At 37.6% G+C, this 25,413-nt stretch overlaps 1 protein-coding gene across 1 annotated transcript; it reads left to right on the top strand.

Moving 5' to 3' along the window:
* Window positions 1-11,331: 11,331 nt before the first annotated feature.
* On the top strand, window positions 11,332-22,367 carry Blos3 (Biogenesis of lysosome-related organelles complex 1, subunit 3). Its single transcript, XM_045757659.2, has 4 exons — window positions 11,332-11,491; window positions 14,836-14,929; window positions 16,155-16,289; window positions 20,485-22,367. The coding sequence occupies exons 2-4, from the start codon at window positions 14,836-14,838 to the stop codon at window positions 20,709-20,711; spliced, it is 456 nt and encodes a 151-aa protein (XP_045613615.2). The 5' UTR covers window positions 11,332-11,491; the 3' UTR covers window positions 20,712-22,367.
* Window positions 22,368-25,413: the final 3,046 nt, after the last annotated feature.

The raw sequence follows: 25,413 nt of genomic DNA, 5'->3' as shown, positions 1-25,413 counted from the left end.
TGTATATGGCTTATGAAAGCATACACGGCATTCTTTTATAAGTCTTATGTGTGTATTTTGTGTAGTGTTTGAGGCACTGGGCAGCTGTGGTGATTCCCAGCATGGGCAATAGTGGCTGCCTGAACCACATGCTTTCTATTTTTTTTTTAAAGAGAGAGAAAGATCTGTTGTAGTAATTGTATAGCTATGAATAGAGTTTAAGAAAAAGAGAGATAAGAGTTGTTTAGTACCAAGGATAGCCATTTACAAAAGTACCTTGTTTATATTTAAGGCATAAGAGTTCTTATGCCTTAAAAACCCATGGAACTGCCTACCTGCCGAAGGCCGTAAACGCTAAAACTTTGCTGGGTTTTAAAATACAGCTAGAAAAAAATCATCAGGGCAAATGGTGGGACCTTTGACAAGCCACCAGCTTCTGGTCCTCGTCGAGGTCACTATTATTAGTGGCCCTCAGGTAAATTCAGGTAAGGTAATTATAGTCATATAATTACTAATATGAATGCCCATGTATGCAAGCTTTTTTCCTGCAGATTAGATCATAAGGAAATCAAGGAAGCATGGTTGAGTGACGCAAGTGTGTGTACCACAGTAGTGAGGGCACCAAGTCTAGTGGTTAGAGCAAACAGGTCACAACTGATTGTTTGTGGGTTCAATTTCCAGCAGGCCATGATATTTAGGCATGTTTCTTTGCATCTGAAACTTCTGTTCACCTAACTAAATATGGTACCTGGAGATTAATCAGCTGTGGAGGGAGTCATTTTGAAAATCAATTATTGGCTAGAGGAATGTAAATAATGTTACAGGCTTGCTTTCCCTAACACTGGGGAAGTACTTGGTCGGCCACACAGTTGGCGGGGTACCAAGGCTCTGGCTGATTGAGGCTCTTCTCTGCCACACAGTATTTTCCCAGATGTTTCATGGACCTTGTATTTACTCCAGCGCTCTCTCTCATCACTTAGATATAGATGGTAAGAAACCTTTTTATTCTAAAGAAACACAGCTGACTGAATGTGTGAAGAATAGATTGCAAACAGCTTTGTGTTCACACTCTTACCTGTGGTTGGCTATCCGAAATTATAGAAAGTTTTACACTAGACTTGAGGAAATGAAGTTATAAGTAATCAAATTACTTTTGGTATATTAATGGAAGTTTGCTTACATATACAGTAGTAAAATGCATTAATTTAGGTGAATATTATATACACAACTTTGTTATATTTCTTTTAAAAGAGACTGAAAGTCATATGAAGGGATATAACAGGACAAATTGTTGTCAGTGTTTTGAGATTTGTATTTGTGGTGTAACCTTGAATGGTTACAGTTATGGCCATATTTGTTCTGGGTCCAATTCAACAGAAAATAATATACAGTATATCTCTGAAATTAAAATAAATAAAATAAATTGCATAGCTTACTAACATATTTTGGACACTACAGAAAAAGATTCCCTGAGAGGTAATTATACAAGAGTACTGTGAGCTCATTGATGTTAACAAATAAGATCTCTAGTAGAAGCTCATTGATTTTAAGCAGTAAGCTCTCAGCAAGTGGTTGTGTGCTAACAGATCTCACACTGGTGTAGGTTCCCAGTCAATCTTTGGTGTTCGTTTAACAAAGGATGTATTCTGGTAAATAGTTATGAAGCATTTATTTGATCATTTATTTAATTTTGTGTGTCATGCATTCTATTTCAAGTTAACAGAGAATGGTTACCTTACCTAATGTGTTATAATTATTTAATAATTGCGGCAGGTGTTGTGTTAGTGACGGATAACAGCATTTACATCGATGATGACGTCTATTTAGACTGATGCCAGCCATGCACTAAGATAAATTAAATTGGGTTGAATGTGGAATTCATGGTAGATACTGGATGACTTGAAGGTTAAACTTCTTTTTATTTTGTTTTGAGCCTGGTTAATATTAGTGGCAACAGTGCTGGGTATTAGTGTTGTGTTTGTGGTGTTGGTATGTTGAGAGGGAGCGAGTGGCACTTGACCTAGTCACAGTGGATGACCTCGTGGGGCTCATGTTGATGTATTGCAGCAGTATTATTCCTTAAGACAAGCATATTATATGGTCATAATGGCTTAGTGCTTTCTACTTTACCTTCATATATACTGTATCTGTCTGTGTGTGTGTGTGAATACAGTATATGTATGTATGTAGACTGAGTGACTGACAGACTGGCTGACTTTGCAGCATTGTAATTTTTGTTGATTACTTTGGAAATCATTGTGCTTACTCAAAAGGGCTCATCATCATAAAGTAGCAGAATGTTCGAGAATACAAATGCATTATCAGTTAAGAAACTTAATTTCAAGAACTCTACTACAGTGTATACTTGTATGTTGAATTACGTAAATGAAAATATGATGCTGTTTAATTGTAAATAGATTGGTGTTTGATGGCTGTGAGAGTAGTTGTTGTTGTGTTTAGGGGAGCATGATGTAGAGTGTGGCGTGAGAACACTGTTCACTAACATCACATGTAGTTGTTGTTGTGTTCAGGGGAGCATGATGTGCAGTGTAGCGTGAGAACACTGTTCACTAACATCACATGTAGTTGTTGTTGTGTTCAGGGGAGCATGATGTGGAGTGTGGCGTGAGAACACTGTTCACTAACATCACATGTAGTTGTTGTTGTGTTCAGGGAGCATGATGTGCAGTGTAGCGTGAGAACACTGTTCACTAACATCACATGTAGTTGTTGTTGTGTTCAGGGAGCATGATGTGCAGTGTAGCGTGAGAACACTGTTCACTAACATCACATGTAGTTGTTGTTGTGTTCAGGGAGCATGATGTGCAGTGTGGCGTGAGAACACTGTTCACTAACATCACATGTAGTTGTTGTTGTGTTCAGGGAGCATGATGTGCAGTGTAGCGTGAGAACACTGTTCACTAACATCACATGTAGTTGTTGTTGTGTTCAGGGGGAGCATGATGGGCAGTGTGAGAACACTTTTCACACATGTCACATGTAAATTGGTATCTAACTTTAAAGTACACCTAGTGTGTATTATTATATAATATTATATATATATATATATTATATATTATATATATATATATATATATATATATATATATATATATATATATATATATATATATATATATATATATATATATATATATATATATATATATATATATATATATATGTGTCGTACCTAGTAGCCAGAACGCGCTTCTCAGCCTACTATGCAAGGCCAAATTTGCCTAATAAGCCAAGTTTTCCTGAATTAATATATTTTTTCTAATTTTTTTCTTATGAAATGATAAATCTACCCATTTCATTATGTATGAGGTCAATTTATTTTTATTTCAGTTAAAATTAACGTAGATATATGACCGAACATAACCAACCCTACCTAACCTAACCTAACCTATCTTTATAGGTTAGGTTAGGTTAGGTAGCTGAAAAAATTAGATTAGGTTAGGTAGGTTAGGTAGTCGAAAAACAATTAATTCATGAAAACTTGGCTTATTAGGCAAATCGGGCCTTGCATAGTAGGCTGAGAAGTGCGTTCTGGCTACTAGGTACGATATATATATATATATATATATATATATATATATATATATATATATATATATATATATATATATATATATATATATATATATATATAACACACACACACACACACACACACACACACACAGTTCATGAGTTGCAAGGTTTTTAACTTTTAAGAAAATCAATTTAATTGACAGTCTTGTAAATTAAGGTTTAAATTAAGGTTGCCACTATGTGAACATAAAAGGTTCCAAAGTTAGAAGTATTCCTCAATTGAAAATATAATTTAAGAGATGTTGTCAAATTGGGAATATATTTGTGTTATTACACTTCAAAGTTCAGAAAAGTGGTGATGCTCATGTGTAAATATGAAACTTTGCCTCATGCAGGTACTTGATTCTCAAACTACATCAGAAACTTGTTAGGCCTTTGTGTGCAGTATGAGATAATAGACTTGAAACATGCTATATCGGTGCACACCAGTAACAGCACCAGATAAAATAATAGATATGGAAGTGTGAAGCATTACACATTATTTTTACTAGTTAGGTCTTAATGGTAGCAGCCAAGATAAGAGAAAGGGGGAGGGGAGCACTGAGGTAGGCCTTGATGGTAGCAGCGAAGGAAAGGGAAAGGGGAGCACTTGATGGTAGCAGTCAAGGTAAGGGAAAGGGGAGTACTAAGGTAGTCCTTCTTGATAGCAGCAAAGGTAAAGGAAAGGGAAGCACTAAGGTAGGCCTTCGTGGTAGCAGCAAAGGTAAAGGAAAGGGAAGCACTAAGGTAGGCCTTCGTGGTAGCAGCAAAGGTAAAGGAAAGGGAAGCACTAAGGTAGGCCTTGATGGTAGCAGCAAAGGTAAAGGAAAGAGGAGCACCGAGGTAGGCCTTGATGGTAGCAGCTCTTACTACTGTTGTTTTCCACCTGTGGCATTTACACAACTTATAATATAAAGAATGGAATATTAATAAAAAGCTGGGTTAATACATTAATGTCCACTTCTTGTTGGTTCAACACTGTGAATCCTGCATCAGTTTCAGTGACCCACATAATTGCTCTCACTTTAACAGTCTATCTAGTTTCATGTGCTTCTTGCAAACTTTACCATTCGTAATAATTCATAATTTTGGCATCACTTTTCTGAAGGCTGTGATAATTTTTACAGCATGTTTCTTTTAACCATAGATTTCATTCCTTGAACCTTTGCTGAAAGTGTTGTATAGAATTGCTCAAATATTTATTCTTTAAAGATACTCATCATTCCAGTTTATTTAGCAATACAGCACTGTACTTCACACCACAACTTGGCCTTTTTGAACCACACTTGCTTGTATTTATACTGATTAATTTTCTTCTGTCTAGAACATTATACCCTAATTATGCTTACATGAGATTAGTAACATTACCTTAAACATTATCCACAAAACCTTCAGACAATCCTGTCTTTTCTACACATACATACACAATTACTGTAGCTCTTGCTTCTTCGAGTTCTCATCCCATTTTGCATTTCAGTCTATTTCTTGCCACTCGATCACCAGCTGGACTTTATTTCCTATTCATACATAGTGGTAAACACAGTCGAGTCACAGACGAATGGTTGTGGTGTCGACTCCTGTGGCGGGATAGGAGTGCTTGGGCAACATTTCCTTTCATCTGAGGCCTTTGCTCACCTATCAATAAATAGGTACCTGTACCCTGGAGTTAGGCAGCTGTTGTGAGTTATATCCTAGGAAAGGTTAGTATTGTTGGCCTAGGGGTTGGGGTTGGGGGCTTAACAAGTCTAACAGGCTTCCTGCCCTCAACTGTGGCACATCAAACACATTATAAATTCTCCAATGATATGTGCCACTAAATCCATTTATTCTTATATAATATCTTCAGTGCTGTCGTTAATCTGTGGCTACATACATGAAGCATCTGTTGCCCTCTACCTGTACTTAATTATTAACCTCATTTTTAAAGTTCTGACTTAATCTGCTATCTAATTTCTATTACTGCACTGTAATTTACATTTAAGAAATGGTCTTGTTTTAAAAGCTTCAAGCAGTTGACTAAGTCACTTGCTTGTTACTGGGCAGCTTTAGTCTATACTGTTGCTGGGTAAATTGTGAGCATAATACCAAGAGTTGTAGCTCATGTGTACATGTAAATTCAGGTAATTGATCTGTTAACTAGGATATAATACAGAAAGAAACACAGCTAATTATAGTGCTATAAAAATGTTCGATTACCGAGGTTGATCACAAGATTCCACCTCCTGCTATACTCCTGTGTCCTCTGACAACTAGTAATACCACAATCCAGTGGACACAATATCCAAAAATTGCTTCAATGTTAACAATGTTGATTCATCGTTGCTTTTAGATATTGTGCCCACTGGAAAATTTTAGATTGTTATATATTTTCTATCAAAATAATTTTAAATAGGTTAACCAAAGGAACTCATCATGCTTCTTGTCTTAATTTCGCTGTGCAAACAGAGGTACTGTAAACTGTGAAGATGGTGAAGGAATCGGTGTATCCAAGGTCTTCCTTGTTATAACAGTGCCATAATAGCTGTCATGTTACCTTGCTTTTGGTTCACTTTTGTTTTGTGCAAAGAGAAGAACTTTCTCAATGGTTAATTAAGTGTAATCACTTGGAGGAGATAATGTCCTGCAGCTAAATCAACTCTCTTCAGATGTTTATATGGTTCTGTAACAATACAACACCACTGGCCATGTCCTCATAATGTTGTTTATACAATAACAATACAACTGCTGGCTATGTTCTCATAATGTTTCAGGTAAATATAATTTATGTTTTCTAAGAATATCTTCTTTTTTAACCAGCAAGGAGAATGTACATACTGTGTAAAGTAATAAATATTAAAAAATCTAGTCAAACCTCTTTGGTGTATTATATCAAAACTTCAATATTCTTTTTTCTTTTTTAATATTGTAAGTTTTTATTTAGCTTTAGAAACAATAAGCAAAGATTATATAACTTGTAATGCCTGGTATGGTGCAAGAAAGAAATAGCCCAGAAACACGAAGCTAAATGATAAATTTCTCTCATCTCATTTAATCTAATTATGCATTACATTATCTCTCGTAGATGGACACTGTGTTTGTGTATTTAATTTTACAATATCAATGTTATGTGTACTGTAGTTCCAGCCATATCATAGATGCTATTCCTACCAAATACCTGTACTTGGGATATTTATATAATGTCCCCCACAGTCCCAGGTCAATGAATCTGATACAATAATATTGACTGTGCTGAGATATTTACACACAATTATTGCGAGAAAAGGAGGTTAATACTAACCTGAAACTGTCATCAAAATGTCTTATTTAATTAAGGATGTATTGTGTTAGCGTTGTCTCCAGGATTTGTAACACTCAAACTATTAGATATAATAACCAGAATTCTTCCCATATACAAGCAGTATAGACAGTAAGTAAGTACTGTACTTCCTGTATATTTTTGTGTAATGTAAAGTGTAAAATAATCAAACTGGAAAGATCACAGGTGCCTCTGACTTCATTTCAAGGTCTTTGTGTAAACACACTTCTCTGATGCCTGTTACTTTTGTCCTGTGACACTATAATGCACATGTTGTTAGTAGATGTATATATTTGCTTTAAAATGCATAGGTAGGAAATGTAGAAAGGTATGTACATTACCATCCATACAATTATGGAATATTCTTTGATTAAGATATCTTTGTTGACAATGAAAGCTTTGACAAAGAATGAAGAAAATAATGTGGTACCATACTATAACCACATGCAGTAGTTGATTTATGCTTCTAAGTTACTGTGGATTTCTAGACTAAATTACATAATATTAGTTTAGATCATCACAAACATTTCAGGGGTAAAGGAGGGTGGTGTTGGCTGTCAGTAAATATTTCATTTTACATTAGTGCTTAAAAAGAGTTAATCAATATAATAAGTGTTGAATTGCTTAACACATAGTTTTAGTCTTTGGGCCAGTTAGTGAAAGTTGATATAAATGTAGAGTAATATACGTAATATATACTGAATTTGTATTTGTGGTAAATATATCAATAATGCTCTTTACAAAAATTACTTAAAATTTATAAATACAGGTACATATGCCTAAGGGATAACATCATGTACAGTTTTGTGTGCTTTCAGTCCTTTACCTGTTTTGTGGTAGTCTTAGGACTTAATTATGTTACATAATTTTTATGGCCTAGTGTTGGTGAACGTAAAAATTTTTGCTACCCCTGGATGGAGGTGGCTTCTCCCACTAGCCAATTTTGCAGTTTCATAGGAAAGGGTGGAGACTCATAGTATTATCAAGAATCATTAATTATGCTTATAAATCTATGTATAATCACTATCTATACATAATAGAGAGAACTGATAATTATAAAAGAAATGAAGAAATCCATGGCATTTTTTTTTTTAGATTTAAAAAAAAAATTAGTTTATGTTAGGAGTATTGTATTAATAGTGTTGTATGTATCAAGAGATAAGCCAGCATAAGATATAAAAGGTTACCCTTGTGTAAAAAACCATATACAGTATAGTTAAGGTTTGTAATGTATAAATATTTATACAGTAGTATTAACTAAATATTGTCTTGCCATAATAAAATAAACTTTTGTTTAACAAAATATTTGACCAAATATTTATTGATGTGCTTGTGTCATTTTGACCCAAATAGTTTAAGTATTTCAATTTTAAGAGAGAATGTTTTGTATTTTATTTTTCTCATACACTGGACATATAATGTGCTGAGAACCAGAGCACCAGCACATTTATATCCTAATAACAACGTTTCACAGCTGTGTAAACTGCAGCTACTGTACCATGAATACAATTTTTTTTTAGTAACCCTGTAACTCTGGTTAATTGTAATCGGTTAACTCTGTAACTGATAGTAACTCTGGCTGACCTATTACCCTAGTCCTGTGTTTCAATGCTCACTACGTACCTTTGGCTTTCCCTACACCCTAGCTCAAAATCTCAGCGCTCAGAACTCGCCTTTGACTAGTTTTCTGAACCGTCCAATAACTGCCTCTGATGGATGTTATTTTTCTACTCCTACTCAAAACTTATGTAAATTTATAATCCTTTAATTAAATCATATATACTTACTGTGTATTTCATTTACCTTAATTTGAATTACTGTTGCCTTTGATATAAATTAAGTGAGAAGTTCAGAGCCTCAACTCGTAGACATAATCATTTAACTGAGCTTTATTTAAAATATATTTTACTATATGGTAAATAACATACAATATGCAAACTAGAGAGAAAAGTCTATTTTCCCACTGAAGGGGCTTTTGTTGAGTGGCTGAATAGTGGCTCCCAGTAGCTAGCCACACTACAATAGCTCCATATGTATATACTGTAGCACATTTATTTATTTTATTATTAACAAACTTTAGGTATACACACAAATGTGCCGCTGTAGATCAAAAACTAGCAATAACTTCATCTAATATTCCCATCTCACAGGATGGTTAGTAATACATGGAATCTGGGAAAAAATACCAGCCTCAGTACAAAAAATTAATTTGACTAAATAATAACTTTATGATTTTCATAAAAGCTAAGCACTGAATCATGGAAATGTTATATTATAATTATTTTTTACTAGTTTCTATAAGATTCCTTCTAATAATTTTTGTTTTAACAAGCTTAGGTATACACAGCAATGTGCTGCTACCCTATTCTGTATGAAGGACCACACAGTGTAGATAAAAAACCAGCTACAAGCTCATCCAATATTCCCACCTCACGTGACTGCCAGTCATACATGGAATGTAAGGCTTTTATTGGTTTATTTATAGATATAGAAGGTACATTGGGTTTATGAGAGTACATAGCATTGATGTTTTTACATTCTTGTAAAGCCACTAACACGCATAGCGTTTTGGGCTGATCTATTAGCCTCTACTAGCATAATCTGGGTACAGTACAAGAATATATTCCAATATTCCTGAGTGTATGAAGTAATTACAGAGCTCAAAGTACCTCATACCATTAGGTCTGAAGTCACTTATAACAGGGCAATCACAGATATAGTGTTGGTGAGTATGGCCCAGCTCTTGTTCACATAGTTTACAATTGGAATGTCCACCAATGGGGACGATTCATTACCTGCAGCCACCTGCCATAGATATCAATATCCCAACCTAATTCTGGCAATTACAATGTCACACTGTCTGTGGATGTTTTATGCTGTCCGTACATATAATTCTCGGTTCTAATCATGTCATAGATCTTTATACTCGTGTTTTCTGGTCTTTGAGTGTCAGTAACTGCTCTTCTGTCTATTCCTAATTTCCTGAAATATTGGGGCTTTTACAGCAAAAATTGGAATGCCCATATCCAACTTAATTTCAGGCTTATCACATGCAGTTTTAGCTGCCTTGTCTGTGTCGTCATGCTGGACAACACATGTGAGATGGTATCCATACAAATAAGACTGAAACTCTTGCTCTTTGCATTAATAATGTTGTTTGTAATGGATGTTACAACATTCATAGTATCTATTTTGCATGTTGGAATTTTAAGGGCCTGAAGAGCTGACTTTCTGAATCACAGAAAATTATTCCTCCACTGTAAGTAAAGTTAATTTTATTCAGGAAAGTACATACATAGTTGATTTACAAACATAATGTTGGATTTTTAGATATAGCTAGTACATACAATACCTAAAACCACTAGTATGCATATAGTTTCGGGCAAGGTGAGGGGAGGGGGACATTTAGACTAAAACTTAATAGTAATTGAGTTTAAAGTATAAATTACGTTGAAAAAAAAATAAAAGATAAAAAAGGGGGGGGGGACATGGTAGAAAATAGCCAATATATAAGTTGGTCAACAAACAGCATTGTTTAAAAATAGTAAAACATGGGTTGACATTTAGGGGTAAGGTAGGTTACATGGAGTTAATTAGGTAGTACTTAGTTTTCATCTTAAACTGGTTGAGAGAGATAGAGCCTTTGACATGATTGGGAAGGTCATTCCACATTCTGGGTCCCTTGATTTGTAGAGCATTTCTAGTTTGGTTAAGTCGCACTCTTGGAATATCAAATAGGTATTTGTTTCTGGTGTGGTGCCCATGGGTCATGTTACAACCTTCTAAGACGCTTTTAAGGTCAGGATGGACATTACAGTTCAGTTTTAAATATACAGTATAGAATACACATGAGAGGATGTACAGGGACTAATATCTAACATATTCAGAGATTTGAGTAAGGGTACCGAGTGCTGTTTGGGGCCAGAGTTGGATATTATCCTAATAGCAGCTTTGTGTTGAGTAATTAGAGGACGTAAACGATTTTGTGTATTAGAACCCCAAGCACAAATACCATAGTTGAGGTAAGGATAGATGAGAGAGTAATAGAGCGTCACCAGGGCAGGGCGAGGAACATAATATCTGATCCTAGAAAAAATGCCAATAGTTTAGAAACTTTTTTTTGCTATATTTAGAATGTGTCCCTGGAAATTCATCTTGTTATCGATGAGGACACCAAGTTACTTTACTTTACTTTACTAGGTGACACCACCCAGGGAGCTGCCAGCGCCCTGAGTCCAACATGAATGGGGGGGGGGGGGCGGCTGAGTGGACTATATACACCCTTATCATTCACCCTGCAAAGTTGGGTGAAGCATATGACCTCCAACGTCTTACAGACAAACAATAATTTTTATGAACAAAAGAATTTTCCCACATGGGGAAATGTATTCTTATTCAAAATTACAATCAAGAAAGAGTTATTGTTGGCTGAAGGGCGACGACCATCAAGGGATCGGATGCGCCGCTACAGAAACTTTGAGAATAATCCGGATTGACGACCAGCTGACGAACGTTCAGTATTTACCAACAAGGAACGAGAGTGGCTACAGTCCTCGGGAGTAGTGGATCATTGCTGTTATCGACAGGCTAAACCTTTCATGCACGTACCATCAAAAAGAAGAAGTATCGGACCAGCAAAATGTAAATACTATATTATCAAGGAGTAGTAGTGCCGCGTCTCCCATACCACTCGTGCAGTGATAAGGAGAAAACTTTCGCGCAAACTACATCACCATAAATAAGAGATCACGTGTATCATAAAGATCACGTGTATTGTGTGGCACGTATATCATAAAGAAACAGACCCCACCTGGTACTCAGTCTTAATCCTGGTAGACCCTTTGTCGTCCACACCATTATCTCGTTTTGTCGTCCTTCCTCTCGTTGATATATAATTCTTATCAGGGACAAGAAGCCTGTCCAATTTGAACTAGATCAAATCTAAACTGACGGGTCATCTAATCCTGTCAATGGCAGGGCTGGTGCAGCATACACGGTAATCAAGAATAATATTTTCCAACGCAGAAATGAAGAAAAAGCGTGTTTTGAGAACTATGCCTCTACAACACAAGCAGGGCTAACTGCCATTGTTATGGCATTAAGGTTTCTTGAACGGAACACTAATGGTGCAGTGATTTGCACTGATTCAAAAGCAGCACTGAAAGCCTAAGTAAAAATCGGGTTGACAAATGTTAATCTTGTTTGAGGAGCTGTTCACTTGAGACAGTTAAGCAAGTCCCAACTTTGTCTGGGTACAAGTGACAGGATGAACAACCCAGTGGGTTTTCTTCCTTTTGGGGAGTGTTGTACATGGTGCTATGGCGGTGTGTCCACTCACAAGATGAGTAGTGCTGCCCAATAAACTCGCCCCTCGGGGGCAAAATTTAAATTTAAGAAGCCTGTATATGTAATTAATTATAATTTAATCTTGTATCGAGGCCCCCCACCTACCCCCCCAAGGTTGAACTACTGATCTTTCCCAGGATGCAACCCCACAACAGTTGCTTAACTCCCAAGTACCCAAGTACTTATTTACTGCTAGGTGAACAGAAGCATTAGGTTAAAAGAAACATGGCTAAATATTTGTCCTGCCTGGGACAAAAATTATTTCTGATATTCACTGTATATCTTCTGTCTACCCTAACATACATGGCACTTCATCTTTGTCATCTATAATGCAACTTGCCTAGCTCACAGTAGAGTGACTAGTGGAGAAAAACCTGAATATTAGTTTCTACACTGGCATCGCTACATTACTAGTCCACATTAATCTGACTATTCCAATTGATGCAATTGTTACACTTGCACTTAAACCCCATTTGTTCTGTTGCAGCTAGATAAGTACATGTTTATTCCTTAATTTTTGGAGTGATCATTGTCCATTAATAAATAAGATACTTTGGCCTAACGACTTTCCATGAGTTATAGAGGGTCTGCAATTCTGCCATTGGGCTCCAACTTTTGTTCAGCTATCCAGAGTTCAAAGGATGCCTGACATATCACCTGGGATCACTGGGTATCGATAGATAGTCTTCTGGCAGATTCTCTACTCTTAATGGGGTCTGGCACTTGCTTTCCCCAGATGTAGAGGGATTGTTAGATTATCTGTTAGATTAAGGACCTGCCTGAAATGCTGTGCGTGCCAGTAACTTTACAAGAACATTTAATGCTATGTACTCTCATAAACCCAATGTACTTTCTTGCATATAAATAAATAAACAAATAAATGTGTCAAGAGCATGCAAGTGTCTGCCACACAGTGTGCTTACATGTTGCATGGTTGTTATTTTCCGCTGTGCAGTCATTGAGAGGAGGAAACCTTCACGCAACCTGCACGTACTATAAAGAAAGATTTTCTGTTGGCAGGGGGGCCCAGCAGTATTCGGGTTCGATCTCAATTCTCAGTTGGAGATTCTAAGTTCGAATCTTGGGGTGGGACAGAAATGTTTGGGCACATTTCCTATCACCCACTGCTTCTGTTCACCTAAAAGTAAATAGGTACCCAGGAGTTAGTCAGCTTGTTGTGGGGTTACCACCTGAGGAAGGTCAGTAGTTCAACTTGCGAGGACCTTGATATAGACCTAACATGTACTACACTGGTTGCCTGTCCCCAAACAAAATTAATTATTATTGTTATGATTTTTTCCACTAAACTCTAGTTTTTTACAACAAGGAATTGACAGGGCCCCTGTGCCATTGTTCCCCTCAATCAACAACAATATTAATTGCATATAACAAGGCGTTCAGTTGAGCACCAATTCCTGGTTCAACCTTGATGCTGAGTGAATGCCTGGCCCTTGCACTGCCTGAGGGTAGCTGAGAAATATGTCAGGATTTCTGCTATTAGGGTTATGACTTTGCTGTTAGGCATCTTTATTCAGTAACCCAGATTGATAAAACACCAGGCACACTTATTGCCAATGGTCACATAACATTTGATATATTTTTTGGCACATTCTGAAAAGATCATAGGGCATCATCAAGCATGCAGTGACTTGTCTGAGAGGTGTAAGGGTAGGTGGCTCCTGAAGGCTCCTGAGGAGCATGGTTGGAATTTAGCTCTTACTGTGACAAGGTAGCTGGGAACACATCCAGACTTGGCCTACCCTGTGTATGTGTGATATAAGTGGCCACTGCCTGTCCAGCTGAAGGTGGACAGATGTCAGCAGGTGTACTATGCAGGTTACAGATTATCGGCTTCAGGGTACAGATTATTGGCTGCAAGGCACATTGCAGTATTTGGCACATAATTGGTTACAGATTATGTATATTTAGTCACAGGGTTATTGGCTCCAGGTACAAATAATTTGCCACAGGTCATAGCTTATTGTTTTGTATGTTTGTGTATATCCTTTTAAATTAAATATTATTCTATCTTGAATTTGTTATAAGTTCTATCGTGATAGGTAAAACACATTTTTTATACTTTATATTCATTCGTATAATTCAAGTGTTTTCTGCCCACATTGTATGTATTACAAGAGGACATAACTTGAATGATCCTAACCATTGTGTAAACAAATTCCAGAAGGGCAAATAATTTAGCAAGGGAGCTTTGGGTAGTGGAGAAGATGGCATGTCTATTTGAGAAGTTTGAATGACATCAGCTATGATACATGTAATGTCAATTTCATTAATAATCAAACAACTGCCCACACAAATATTATTTTGGTCCTTTGTTTTGAGGAAAGGTTGTAAACGAGACCATTCCCAATTACTGCTTGCCAGCAAAATAGTTTTTTTCCAGTTTCTAAATGCGCCCAGTTATTGAACATTTACACTATGCTTGAGATAGTTTAAATTCTATCTTGAAATAACTTGGCACATTAATTTAATCTAATTGGTTATACACTATGCTTAAGATAGTTTAAATTCTTCTTGAAATAACTCGGCACATTAATTTAATCTAATTGGTTATTTGAAGAATTACAATACTGTACAGTATTGTATTTATCTTTTCAAAGCAGTCTTAATCTTGCCTACAGATGAGTGGAATGCAAGGGATCATTGTGTGTGGGGAAGCATCCGAGTCGGATGAAGAAGAGGAGTTTTGTGCAGCTACAGCCAGAGGTCAGATTGGTGAGTTAACATAGAACTGGTTAGGGAGCGCAACCAACTTGTGATGTGACAGTGCTTCTCATCATACATTATACTGAGAGTTGTGCACTATAAACTATGTGGATGTTTAAGTTGCTAACCGAATACAGTAATGTAAGACTTAAAAGCTGCACTTTCATGTGTATCTTGCATCCTCTTGTGCAGTATGTATTTTGTTTTCAGAAATCATTATCAATATACAGTACTTATGACTCAAAATTTATTATTTGTTCATTCTGTCTTGTCAAATTTTTGTGAAGTTGATATTGAAATGAGATGTAGAGAGATGTGCCAAACAGTTGTTTCTGCTCAGTAAAATACATGTTTTTGTCACTGTGTTTACATTACTGTATACTGTAACTGGAATGCTACCACACATGTACACCATTCTCAGCTACACTGTTTTTTCCACAAGTTTAGACAAGGAGATTCAATGTTCCTTTGTTACTGTCGTTGACTCTGTGCTCTTATGGCTTTGCATTCTTTTGACACTGCATCACTGGTCAAAATCCAACACTGGCTATTTCTTCTCTGTAACAGATATGAGTTAAATGTTGCTAGGTTCTCAGTCATACTGGAGTTATCTTGCAGACAAGGTAACAAGGTAAATGAACTTGAAGACATCACCACTAAGGATGCCATTCTTACAACATTTCCTGGAAAGGGATTCCTTGTTCAGATTTCTACCCAGTTATTCATTCTGCAATCCATGACCATCATTGGACTGGCATTACAGGCAAAAAATTGTGTGCTCTTAAGAATGACCTTCCCTTTACCACTAATGGATGATGGGAAACGACTCTGGCTAGGTTGCTTATCACTCGCACTTGCTTATCTCGTGGGCATTTAATGGAACCATGTCCTGCCCTTTTTTTTTGTCCAAACTGCATTGTTTGGACAATGAAAAAATGAATTCTTTGTATAGAATGTCCCAATTTTCAGGATGATTGCTCACTTTACTTTCCTATGTCCCTCCAGGTCACTTGGCCCTTGATAGGCTCTTATGTAAATCTGATACCTTTGATGTTGCTTGTCTTGTATCCTTTTACTCTTGTATTGGCATCCTGAATGAGATTTAGCATCTTTTGAATATCTCATGATGCAGACAGTACTACTACACTTTCTCACCATCAAATTGGTATCAAGAAAACTGTAGAAAATGACAGAAAAGATGTTAAATGTAATTAAGTAATATTACATTTTCCAGTTAATCCAAAAGTTGAAGGCGCCACAGAAGAAGGCATCACGGTGAGGCAATACCTTGAGAAGAAACAGCAGCGGCAGCAGCATTATCAGCAACAGTTAAGAAGAACTCATCATTCATTACTCCATCAGAAATTATGTAAGACATTTTTTAAGTTATTAAAATTATCATCAGTGTTGTTCCGAGCATTTTAAAGAAAATAATAATCTCTACTCTATTAATAATTCTTAACTGACTGCATGCTGTAATTAAGCATGATGGGGTATTTAGCTCATCATATTCAGTATATCTCAACCTCTCATAGAAAATATGATAGTGCCTATTATTACTATGGATGAAAGTACTGTACAAATATGGACTGGTTTGCCCCCCCCCCCCTAAAAAAAATTACCATTAGTTTTGAAAAGGGCTTAAGAAAGAACATAACAAGCAAACCTATACTAGGCCTAATATAGCATATATATACTAAATTAGACCAAAGATTGCATACATTATGCCTGGAATTGCTTATTTATGCCCTAGTATAGAGTAGGTTTATAGTTATTGTTCCACTCTTTTATATGCCTGTTACAGGTCAGTATTCAAATAATACAAAACTTGAACCTTTTTATACAATGCTCCATATTTTGTACATTGCATCCATAGTACCTATAGGTACAATAATTTCTGGAGACGGAGTTGGTATGTTTTACTGCACTTCTATTACTTTATTTGGTTAATTATTTTGAGTTTACATTTATTCTTACGATGCCTGTGCCATTTTACTACTGTAAATCTTTTCCTTCATAATATATTTCTTAAGCCAGTACAGTGACACCTTGCCTTACGAATGCTCCTCTTTACGAACTTTTCTGGTTACGAGCCCAATTTCTTTGGAAAATTCAAATTGAGTTACGAACTTTGCCTCGGGAAACGAGTTTGTTGATACGCGTATGGGCCGACCTAGCACGTGGTGGCACAGCGATTATGCCTCAGTTTATCAGTGCCCCCTGTGTAGCGACTATCGCGCCTGAGTTCTTTGCAAAGATTTACGTTTTTTTTTTTTTGTTTTTTTTTGGCTATTTGAACATAAAATTTGTTATTATATAACTTGCCATGGGTCCCAAGAAAGCCAGTGGTAAGGTTCAAGCCAAGAAAACACATGTGAGAATGACCACAGAAGAAAAAAAAAAAAAAAGAGATCATTCGTGAACATGAAAATGGTACAGGGGTTGTTGAACTAGCTAGGCAGTACAACAAATCTTCAGGGAAGGAGGAGGAGGAAGTAGAGGATATCCCTTCCTCATTAATTAAGAAAATGTGTGCAGTATGGGAAAAACTGCAAAGTTTTGCTGAAAAGAATCACCCAGATAAAGCTGTAGCAGGCCGTTGCATTGATCTTATTAATGACAATGTGATGTCTCACTACAGACAAGTGTTACAAAGAAGGGAAAAACAATCTTCAATGGAATGATTTCTAGTGAGAAAATCAAGCAGTGAGCCAGAAGCAGGTCCTAGTGGTATGCAGGCAAAATGTGCCAGTGTGTGTGTGTGTGTGTGTACCCTAGAGAAGTCATCACTGCCTGATATTATAATGGAAGGGGACTCCGCTTCCAAAGAGTAACACCTCTCCTCCTCCTCACTGTCTTCCATATGCCAACAGGAGTCATCAGTAAAGGTAAGTAATAACTTGTACATACTTTTGTTCTGAAGATTTGGGTGAATTAGGTATAAAATTTACTTTTAAGTTAATTTTTTTGGGAGCATGGAATGGATTAATTCATTTTCCATTATTTCTTATGGGGAAATTCGCTTCGGTTTATGAAATTTTGGGTTATGAGCTGTCTCTGGGAACGGATTAAATTCATAAGCTGAGGTACCCCTATATACCTCTTTTAATTTCTCTAGCAAGGTTTCCATGGAATAATTCCTAAACAAAACCACATACTTTATGCCCCATAAACATCGGTCATTATTCTTTCATTTAATTTTCTGTTTATTGTTTTCAAATAAACACCACAATGTACTTCCCCTTAACTATATTTTGTGCACTTGTAAACTACTTGACCATATATCCCAGGTAGGAATATGTTATGGTTTTCACAGGATTATTAATTTTATGGGAGTTGCTTGTGAAATGTTTGGAGAACACCTTTGTGCATCAATTTAAAGCTTTTTAACACTGAATGGTGGTGCAAGTAAGATCCCTCTTGTTATTAGATCATGTTACATTTAAAACCATTTTAATTTATTTATAAGTACAGTATCAAAAACATTTTATACACAAGCCCTGTATTATGCTGCATACATCACAAGAACAGTTAGATATCAATTTCAAGCTGAATTATACAGCACTAACCAGTATCTTATAACCATACCATGTAGTAAGTGATTTTTTATCATAACACTGACACAGTTGCTATAATGTTTAAAATGCCTAACACAGTTTCTTCTTATAGATTGGTATTATCAGAACTACTGTTGAATTTTGATGTTGAACTTGACTCCTTCCTCCCTGAAGTTGGTGTTCATCCACTTTTATTCTACTCATGTGCAATTGGAGCCTACTTGGTTACATTATTTGGTGCTGGAATTTGTCCTTCCCTCAGTTCCAGTCAAATTCTTTGAGGATGTTTACTTTAAGGCTCTTTTTGATGGCTGTGGCCAAGGATCATAGAGTTGGGGAGCTACATGCCTAGCAGTTGCATTCTGGTTCCTTGGATTTTGGTCCTGATGTAGTTCAGACCTGGTTTTTCTGTCCACTTGTCCACCATACTTTATGGCCCCGAGACAGTATTATGTCGTTATCTGTGGATCTCTCGTGCTTACACTATGAACCCTCATCTTCCTGACTCCTCGCATTATAACCCAATTATTATAGCTTGTTTCTTGCAGCTGCTACAATACATGGCCAGAATTAATGAACCCTTTGTCTTCTCTATGCACTTGATCTCTCAAAATTTACAACCCCCCCCTCCCCCCCAACCACAGCTGAATAACTTTGGAAGAAACACCAGCCAATCAAAATCCCGGGGTGAGTCACTGAGGGTTACACCCCAAGTGTAAGAAACCTTGGGGCTTACACCCCAAGGTTCAAAAGTAACATGAAACACTGGCTGAAACCCCTAGAACAGATCCAAGGACCTCTCCACCAAAACACAGCTTGAAGCACTTCATAAGGCATTTTCTCTATGCCCAAACTTAACGCTATTAACCACAGACAAGAATAGGCAAGAACATGCTTTTGACTGGAAAGTTGCAGCACCATTAAGCTATGTCCAATAGGAAATGAATGAATGACATGCATGCAAGAGTGATGTGGCAACAAACTGTACCTAAAGTTGTGTCCATAGTACTAATGCTTTGGCCTGGGAGCAGAGCCCAAGAAACTATGAAAGCAAGGTCAAACTGAGATCGATTGCTGAGGCACAAACAATACCAGCACAGAGAAGAAAACTCCTGAATGGCTGAGTGACAAAAAGTAAAGATAATGATCAAGAGACTAAATATGCAAGTAGGCATCTGCTTAATAGCTTAGGCCTGCCAGAAATAAAACAATTTTTTCCAGGATAAACCCAAATAATTTAATTGAATTCTGTATGTGGTTTCTTGCTCATCCAGGGTATTCAACCAGAAAGAGCCAGGATGAAAGTGAGGTGGGTTCTTCACTTATTTTGTTAACAGTATAGAGGCTGACACATGGTGATGGTATAGAGTAGTGTCTGCGCAACCAACTAGCAGAACAGTTGGCAGTTTCTTTAAGACTGACTCATTTGGAAGTTTTATTTTCATGTAAAGGCATTAGCTTACGGTACGCCATTCTGGATATGGGTTAAAGAACCTATTGTCTCCCTTTCATAACTTGTGTTCCAGTAGAAGCATTTGCATAGGTCTTCATTGAAATGGGGAGTAAAGGTCGTCCTTGTCTAGTCATGTCCGAATGAGAGCATGACATTGCCTTAGGGAGCAATGGAGTGGTTTGTCTTGGATATATGAATGGGGGAAAAAAAACGTACCACCTTCATTTATAATTATATTTAGGGCACAATACTGTATTATCAGAAGAAAACCTAGTCTCTCAATTCTGCATCATGAGACACTTTGTCCTTTCAGTATAAAACATCCTGCCATTTGCTACTGAACTCTATTATATTTGGTAATATAAATTATTACTCTCCTAGTAAAAAGTTTAATTTTCACGTGCTACATTTTATTATAGAACAATATTGAAAACTTTTTATAATGTTTTAAATCTTGAAGTTATCTTGAATATTAAAAATATTAATGCACACAGATTATATTTAAACAAATGATTAAATATAATTGTACTAAAGTAACAAATTTTTCTTCACAGGGGAAGCTAATGCATCACTGGAGAAGAATCTGTCACAGTGCATCTGCGGCCCGTTGGCAGAACAAAGTAATCTCATCTCTCGGCTCATAGCAACCATCCCAGCCGCCCAGACTGCCACTCTGTCTGCACATTCTTCACTCTCTCAGGCTTCTCGCAACCTCTCGCACACAATCTTCCTTCTTGGGGAACTAGCTAATAATCCTTTGGCTTCCTTGAAAGCACCATAGTGAATGGTATTATATATGATTTCAAGAGATAGATATACTGTATGTATTCCCAAACATCACTGAGCCTGTATAATGATGTTATCTGAAGAATTGCACATGTCAAATATGCCTTTTTTTCATTAATTGAATATAAAATAAAAGTTCTTTTGTCTATAATCTGGAACATAAGTTTCTTATACATACCGAAATCACAATAGCATGATATATTAAATGAACGAAACCACAAGGGCCGTGATAAGGATTTGAACTTACGCCCGGGATGATCCCAGACGCTGCTTAGTCGATTGCGCCACGACATGGTAAAAGAATTGCAACTGGAAGTTCTACTGACCTTACTCGGATCCTGCAGCCTCTCCGAGGCATAAACCAGGGTTTTTACACAATTCCCCCCATGCACTCGGGCTCTATCAACACAGTTCTACCTCTTTGCCCTTAATATAATATAAAATCCTGGTTTGTGTCTCTGGGAGGCTGCAGGATCTGAGTAAAGTCAGTAGAACTTCCGGTTGCAATTCTTTTACCATGTCGTGGCGCAATTGACTGAGGCAGCGTCTGGGATCATCCCGGATGTAAGTTTGAATCCTCATCACGGCCCTTGTGGATTTGTTCACAAGTTTCTTATATTGAAATTTATGTTTGGTGAAACTTATATTGATAAAGAAAAATATATTAATTGCTTTCAGTCAAAGCAAACACTGGCATATAATTTTATATACATTATTAAATAAGTACTGTACATAAATATCTTTGGTTTGTAAAAGTACATGTAAAGATCATGTGCAGCAAGGTATGTAAAGACAGCATGTTAAGTAACTTGCAGGAATGAAGTGCTTCTCATGCCACTTAGTGTGTATTGATGATTTTCTCAGTGCTGGAATGAGAAGACGTGTGTACATTTTTGTGTGCGGGGGAGTGTTAGAGCGAGTTGAGGTAAATAAAGATGGTGGGCCAGTTGCATCATTAGTCTGGCACTTAACACATGTTGACTGCTCTTCAGGGACTATATTAGTGGTATGTGAGCAGTAACCTGTGTGTGTGGTAATATATATCCCATCCTCCTGTTTAGATTAGTACTTTTAGTAACCTTGTGTAGCATAGTACAGACATTGAGGTACTAAGTAATTAGATACAATTGTAGTAGAATTTTGTACTACTGTATTCACTTTATACGAGTCCAAAAAAATGAAGCTAAATAACAAACGTAAATATTCCTAGTATAGCACACACATTTACTAGGTCTCAGATAGCACGTATTAGGCCTAGGAAGGTTAGGCTAGTTTATAGTGATGTTGCAAAGACAAACTAAAGTCTTTTCCGATTTATCCAAATTCAATAGTACCAATTTCTACTTTCCAATTACGTTGTACGTCAGTATATGCATCATGGTCCTCATCGTTACTATAAGTACATACTACCAAAACAGGAGGATGGGCTGGGATAGTACGCTGACCTACTTAGTATGTTTATAAATACAGGGAGTGAACCTAAGTACATAACCTTTAAAGAGAGATGCCGATTTGACTTATGTGCAGTCATTACTTACAGTACCACTCATATCATAAAGTACCCATGTTTATTAACACATCTTTATCACTAATTTACTGTTCATATGTAAGGTTTCTATACCAAGAGTATTATTAAAGTATTTTACTATAACTTTTTTTTTTAATCATCTTGTATAAGAATACATAATATCATATATGATCTAGTATAGATCGTATCAGTGTAGCATATACCGCATTATCTAATATAGCTTCCTACAAGTGAAGTACAATCGAAAATGGTAAATATATATATATATATACATATTTTCCCCTCCCCATCAAAGTGAAAAAGCAGTGCCCTATAAATTTTGTTACAGTGTGTGGAGCCTTCTAACAAAAGCAAACTTTAACTGTTGTGACTTTACAGTACAGAACTGAGTCTTGCACAGAACAGGCATGACCTCTGTAACAAAGTATTGTATCCAAAATCTGCATAAAAACTTCAAAGCTATTTTGTATGGTTGTACTTGATTTCAACTATGCTTAATAGCTTCCCACATTCCCAACTCCTGATGATGATGCAACAATCTGCAACATCTTTAAAAATACATTCCAAACAATATTAGAAAAGTTTACTATACCCTATTAACGTTATTTTTCCAAAAGTGGTGCCATTACTCTCCTAATTCTGTCAACAAAATCCATATCACTCAAATTTAAAACTAACCACAGAATTTTTTTTGTCCAAAACAGGCCCATAGACTCATGGACCCAAACTGCTTCTTTGGGTCAATTCTGATTGACAGCCAAACACATCACTCTTAATGTGATGAATACTATAACACTATAAAATCTTTTTAAAAGTTGATCCATCAACTTTAGCAGAAAAAAGTTTTAGGTGAAAAGATTTTTAATCAAATTTTGTGGGAACCCAATTCTATTGCTGTAATATTAAGTGATATATGGATTCATAGCCATTTTCAGAATAACTCTGTTGGCACCACTACTGAGCCAAACTCTAATCCCTGCTGAACCTGAAGTAAACCACAGCAATACTACACAAGGTGGCCAAGCAAAACACAACACTCACACCCCACCAAAATTGAGAACCAGCGCCCTGCTGACAGTGTCGCCAGACTGCACAATCTCACATGCAGAGCGGAAACACAACCGTGTAATTACCTAAGTGTAGTTACAGGATGAGAGCTACGCTCGTGGTGTCCCGTCTTCCCAGCACTCTTTGTCATATAACGCTTTGAAACTACTGACGGTCTTGGCCTCCACCACCTTCTCACCTAACTTGTTCCAACCGTCTACCACTCTGTTTGCGAAAGTGAATTTTCTTATATTTCTTCGGCATCTGTGTTTAGCTAGTTTAAATCTATGACCTCTTGTTCTTGAAGTTCCAGGTCTCAGGAAATCTTCCCTATCAATTTTATCAATTCCTGTTACTATTTTGTATGTAGTGATCATATCACCTCTTTTTCTTCTGTCTTCTAGTTTTGGCATATTTAATGCCTCTAACCTCTCCTCGTAGCTCTTGCCCTTCAGTTCTGGGAGCCATTTAGTAGCATGTCTTTGCACCTTTTCCAGTTTGTTGATGTGCTTCTTAAGATATGGGCACCACACAACCACTGCATATTCTAGCTTTGGCCTAACAAAAGTCATGAACAATTTCTTTAGTATATCGCCATCCATGTATTTAAAAGCAATTCTGAAGTTAGAAAGCGTGGCATAGGCTCCTCGCACAATATTCTTTATGTGGTCCTCAGGTGATAGTTTTCTATCTAGAACCACCCCTAGATCTCTTTCTTTATCAGAATTCTTTAAAGATTTCTCACATAATATATAGGTTGTGTCACTGACACAGTGGAGCTGAGCAATATACCAGGAGCAACGCTAGCGGAGTATGTCCAGAGAAGCGAGCCTAGCAGAAGACGAGATACAGAACAGAGGCAGAGGTGGCGTCACACCAAGACACCGCACACCCAGTAGCAGAGAAAAGAATCGAGGTGAATTTCCCACATAAAATCCAGAACACCCCCAGCATCTGGAGAGAGAAGACAAGCGAGAAGGCATAGAAAACTCCCGAGACCAGGCGCTGTAACACCAACACGTGTACATCCTCCCAAAAACAAAACGATGGACAAAATGACGGGGACAAATCACCCTGGCCCCTGCGCCCAAGGTATTAACTGCACCACCCGCCCTCCGGGCGGAGCGGTTTGTACACCAGTCGGATGTACACATCGTACACACACCAGCAAGGAGTATGTAACGAATATGAGGCATGTCGAGACAGGAAGGAGAGATGAAGGGAATACAAAAGGCGAAACTAGAATCAAAAGAAAAGAAGTAGTATGAAAGGGACCAACGAGTTCGAGAAAGTATTAGAGAGAAGCCTCACCAGAAGTTAACAGATGTTCCCATAATATCAGAAGCATCGAAGAGTGTCGCGAACCCCCGAGAAACCTGAGAAGCAAGCACAAAGGCACAGAGGCACCTACGGGCCTAAAGATACCCCTGAACAAGGGACAAGCAGGGAACCTGAGACGAAGGGAACAGTAATGTGACATAACCGCGAAAAAGTGAGGAAAAGAGGGTGAAAGCACCCCCAGGAACAATGGAACCGATGTACCCGAAAGGACACAGAACCGAACCTAGGGAGAGAGAGACCCAAAAACAACATGAACGCAGAGGGGGAAGTAATAACTCCCCCTCTGAGGAACTGCCAGCCCCGCTCCGAGTGTACAAAAAGCCTGAAGCGGGGGCCAAATGGGGCTAAGGCCCCTAGGCATCCTCTCTCCAACCCCAGGAACCTCCACGGCAGGACACGGGGCTGAGCTGACCCCCTAAAGCCCCGGTCTCACAAGAACAAGCCAGGGCAGCCATAAAGTACCCTACGCTCCCTAAGGAATTGAGCGTAGGACCCCTACATCACGGCTAGAGGAACAGGCTCAAAGGCCTCTGCCACCATCCCGGAAAAGGAAAACCCCCAAGGCCAACCGAGTCTCAACCCAACTAGATGCTGCCCCAACTTCGAAACCGGCCGACGGTTCAGAGGCGGAGGCAAGGGAAGGGAAGTATGCACAACCGAGGGAAAAGAACTAGGAGTAGATGGAACCAGAGCCGAAGCGACTCCCACCCCAAGGGACTCCAACAATCAAAATGGGGCAGTCTCGTGTCATCCGGGGCTGCAATGAACCAAGCGTGTAGCA

Source organism: Procambarus clarkii, chromosome 67 (assembly GCF_040958095.1).
Source record: "Procambarus clarkii isolate CNS0578487 chromosome 67, FALCON_Pclarkii_2.0, whole genome shotgun sequence".
Classification (NCBI taxonomy): Eukaryota; Metazoa; Arthropoda; class Malacostraca; order Decapoda; family Cambaridae; genus Procambarus; species Procambarus clarkii.
This window is presented reverse-complemented; position numbering and strand designations above follow the sequence as displayed.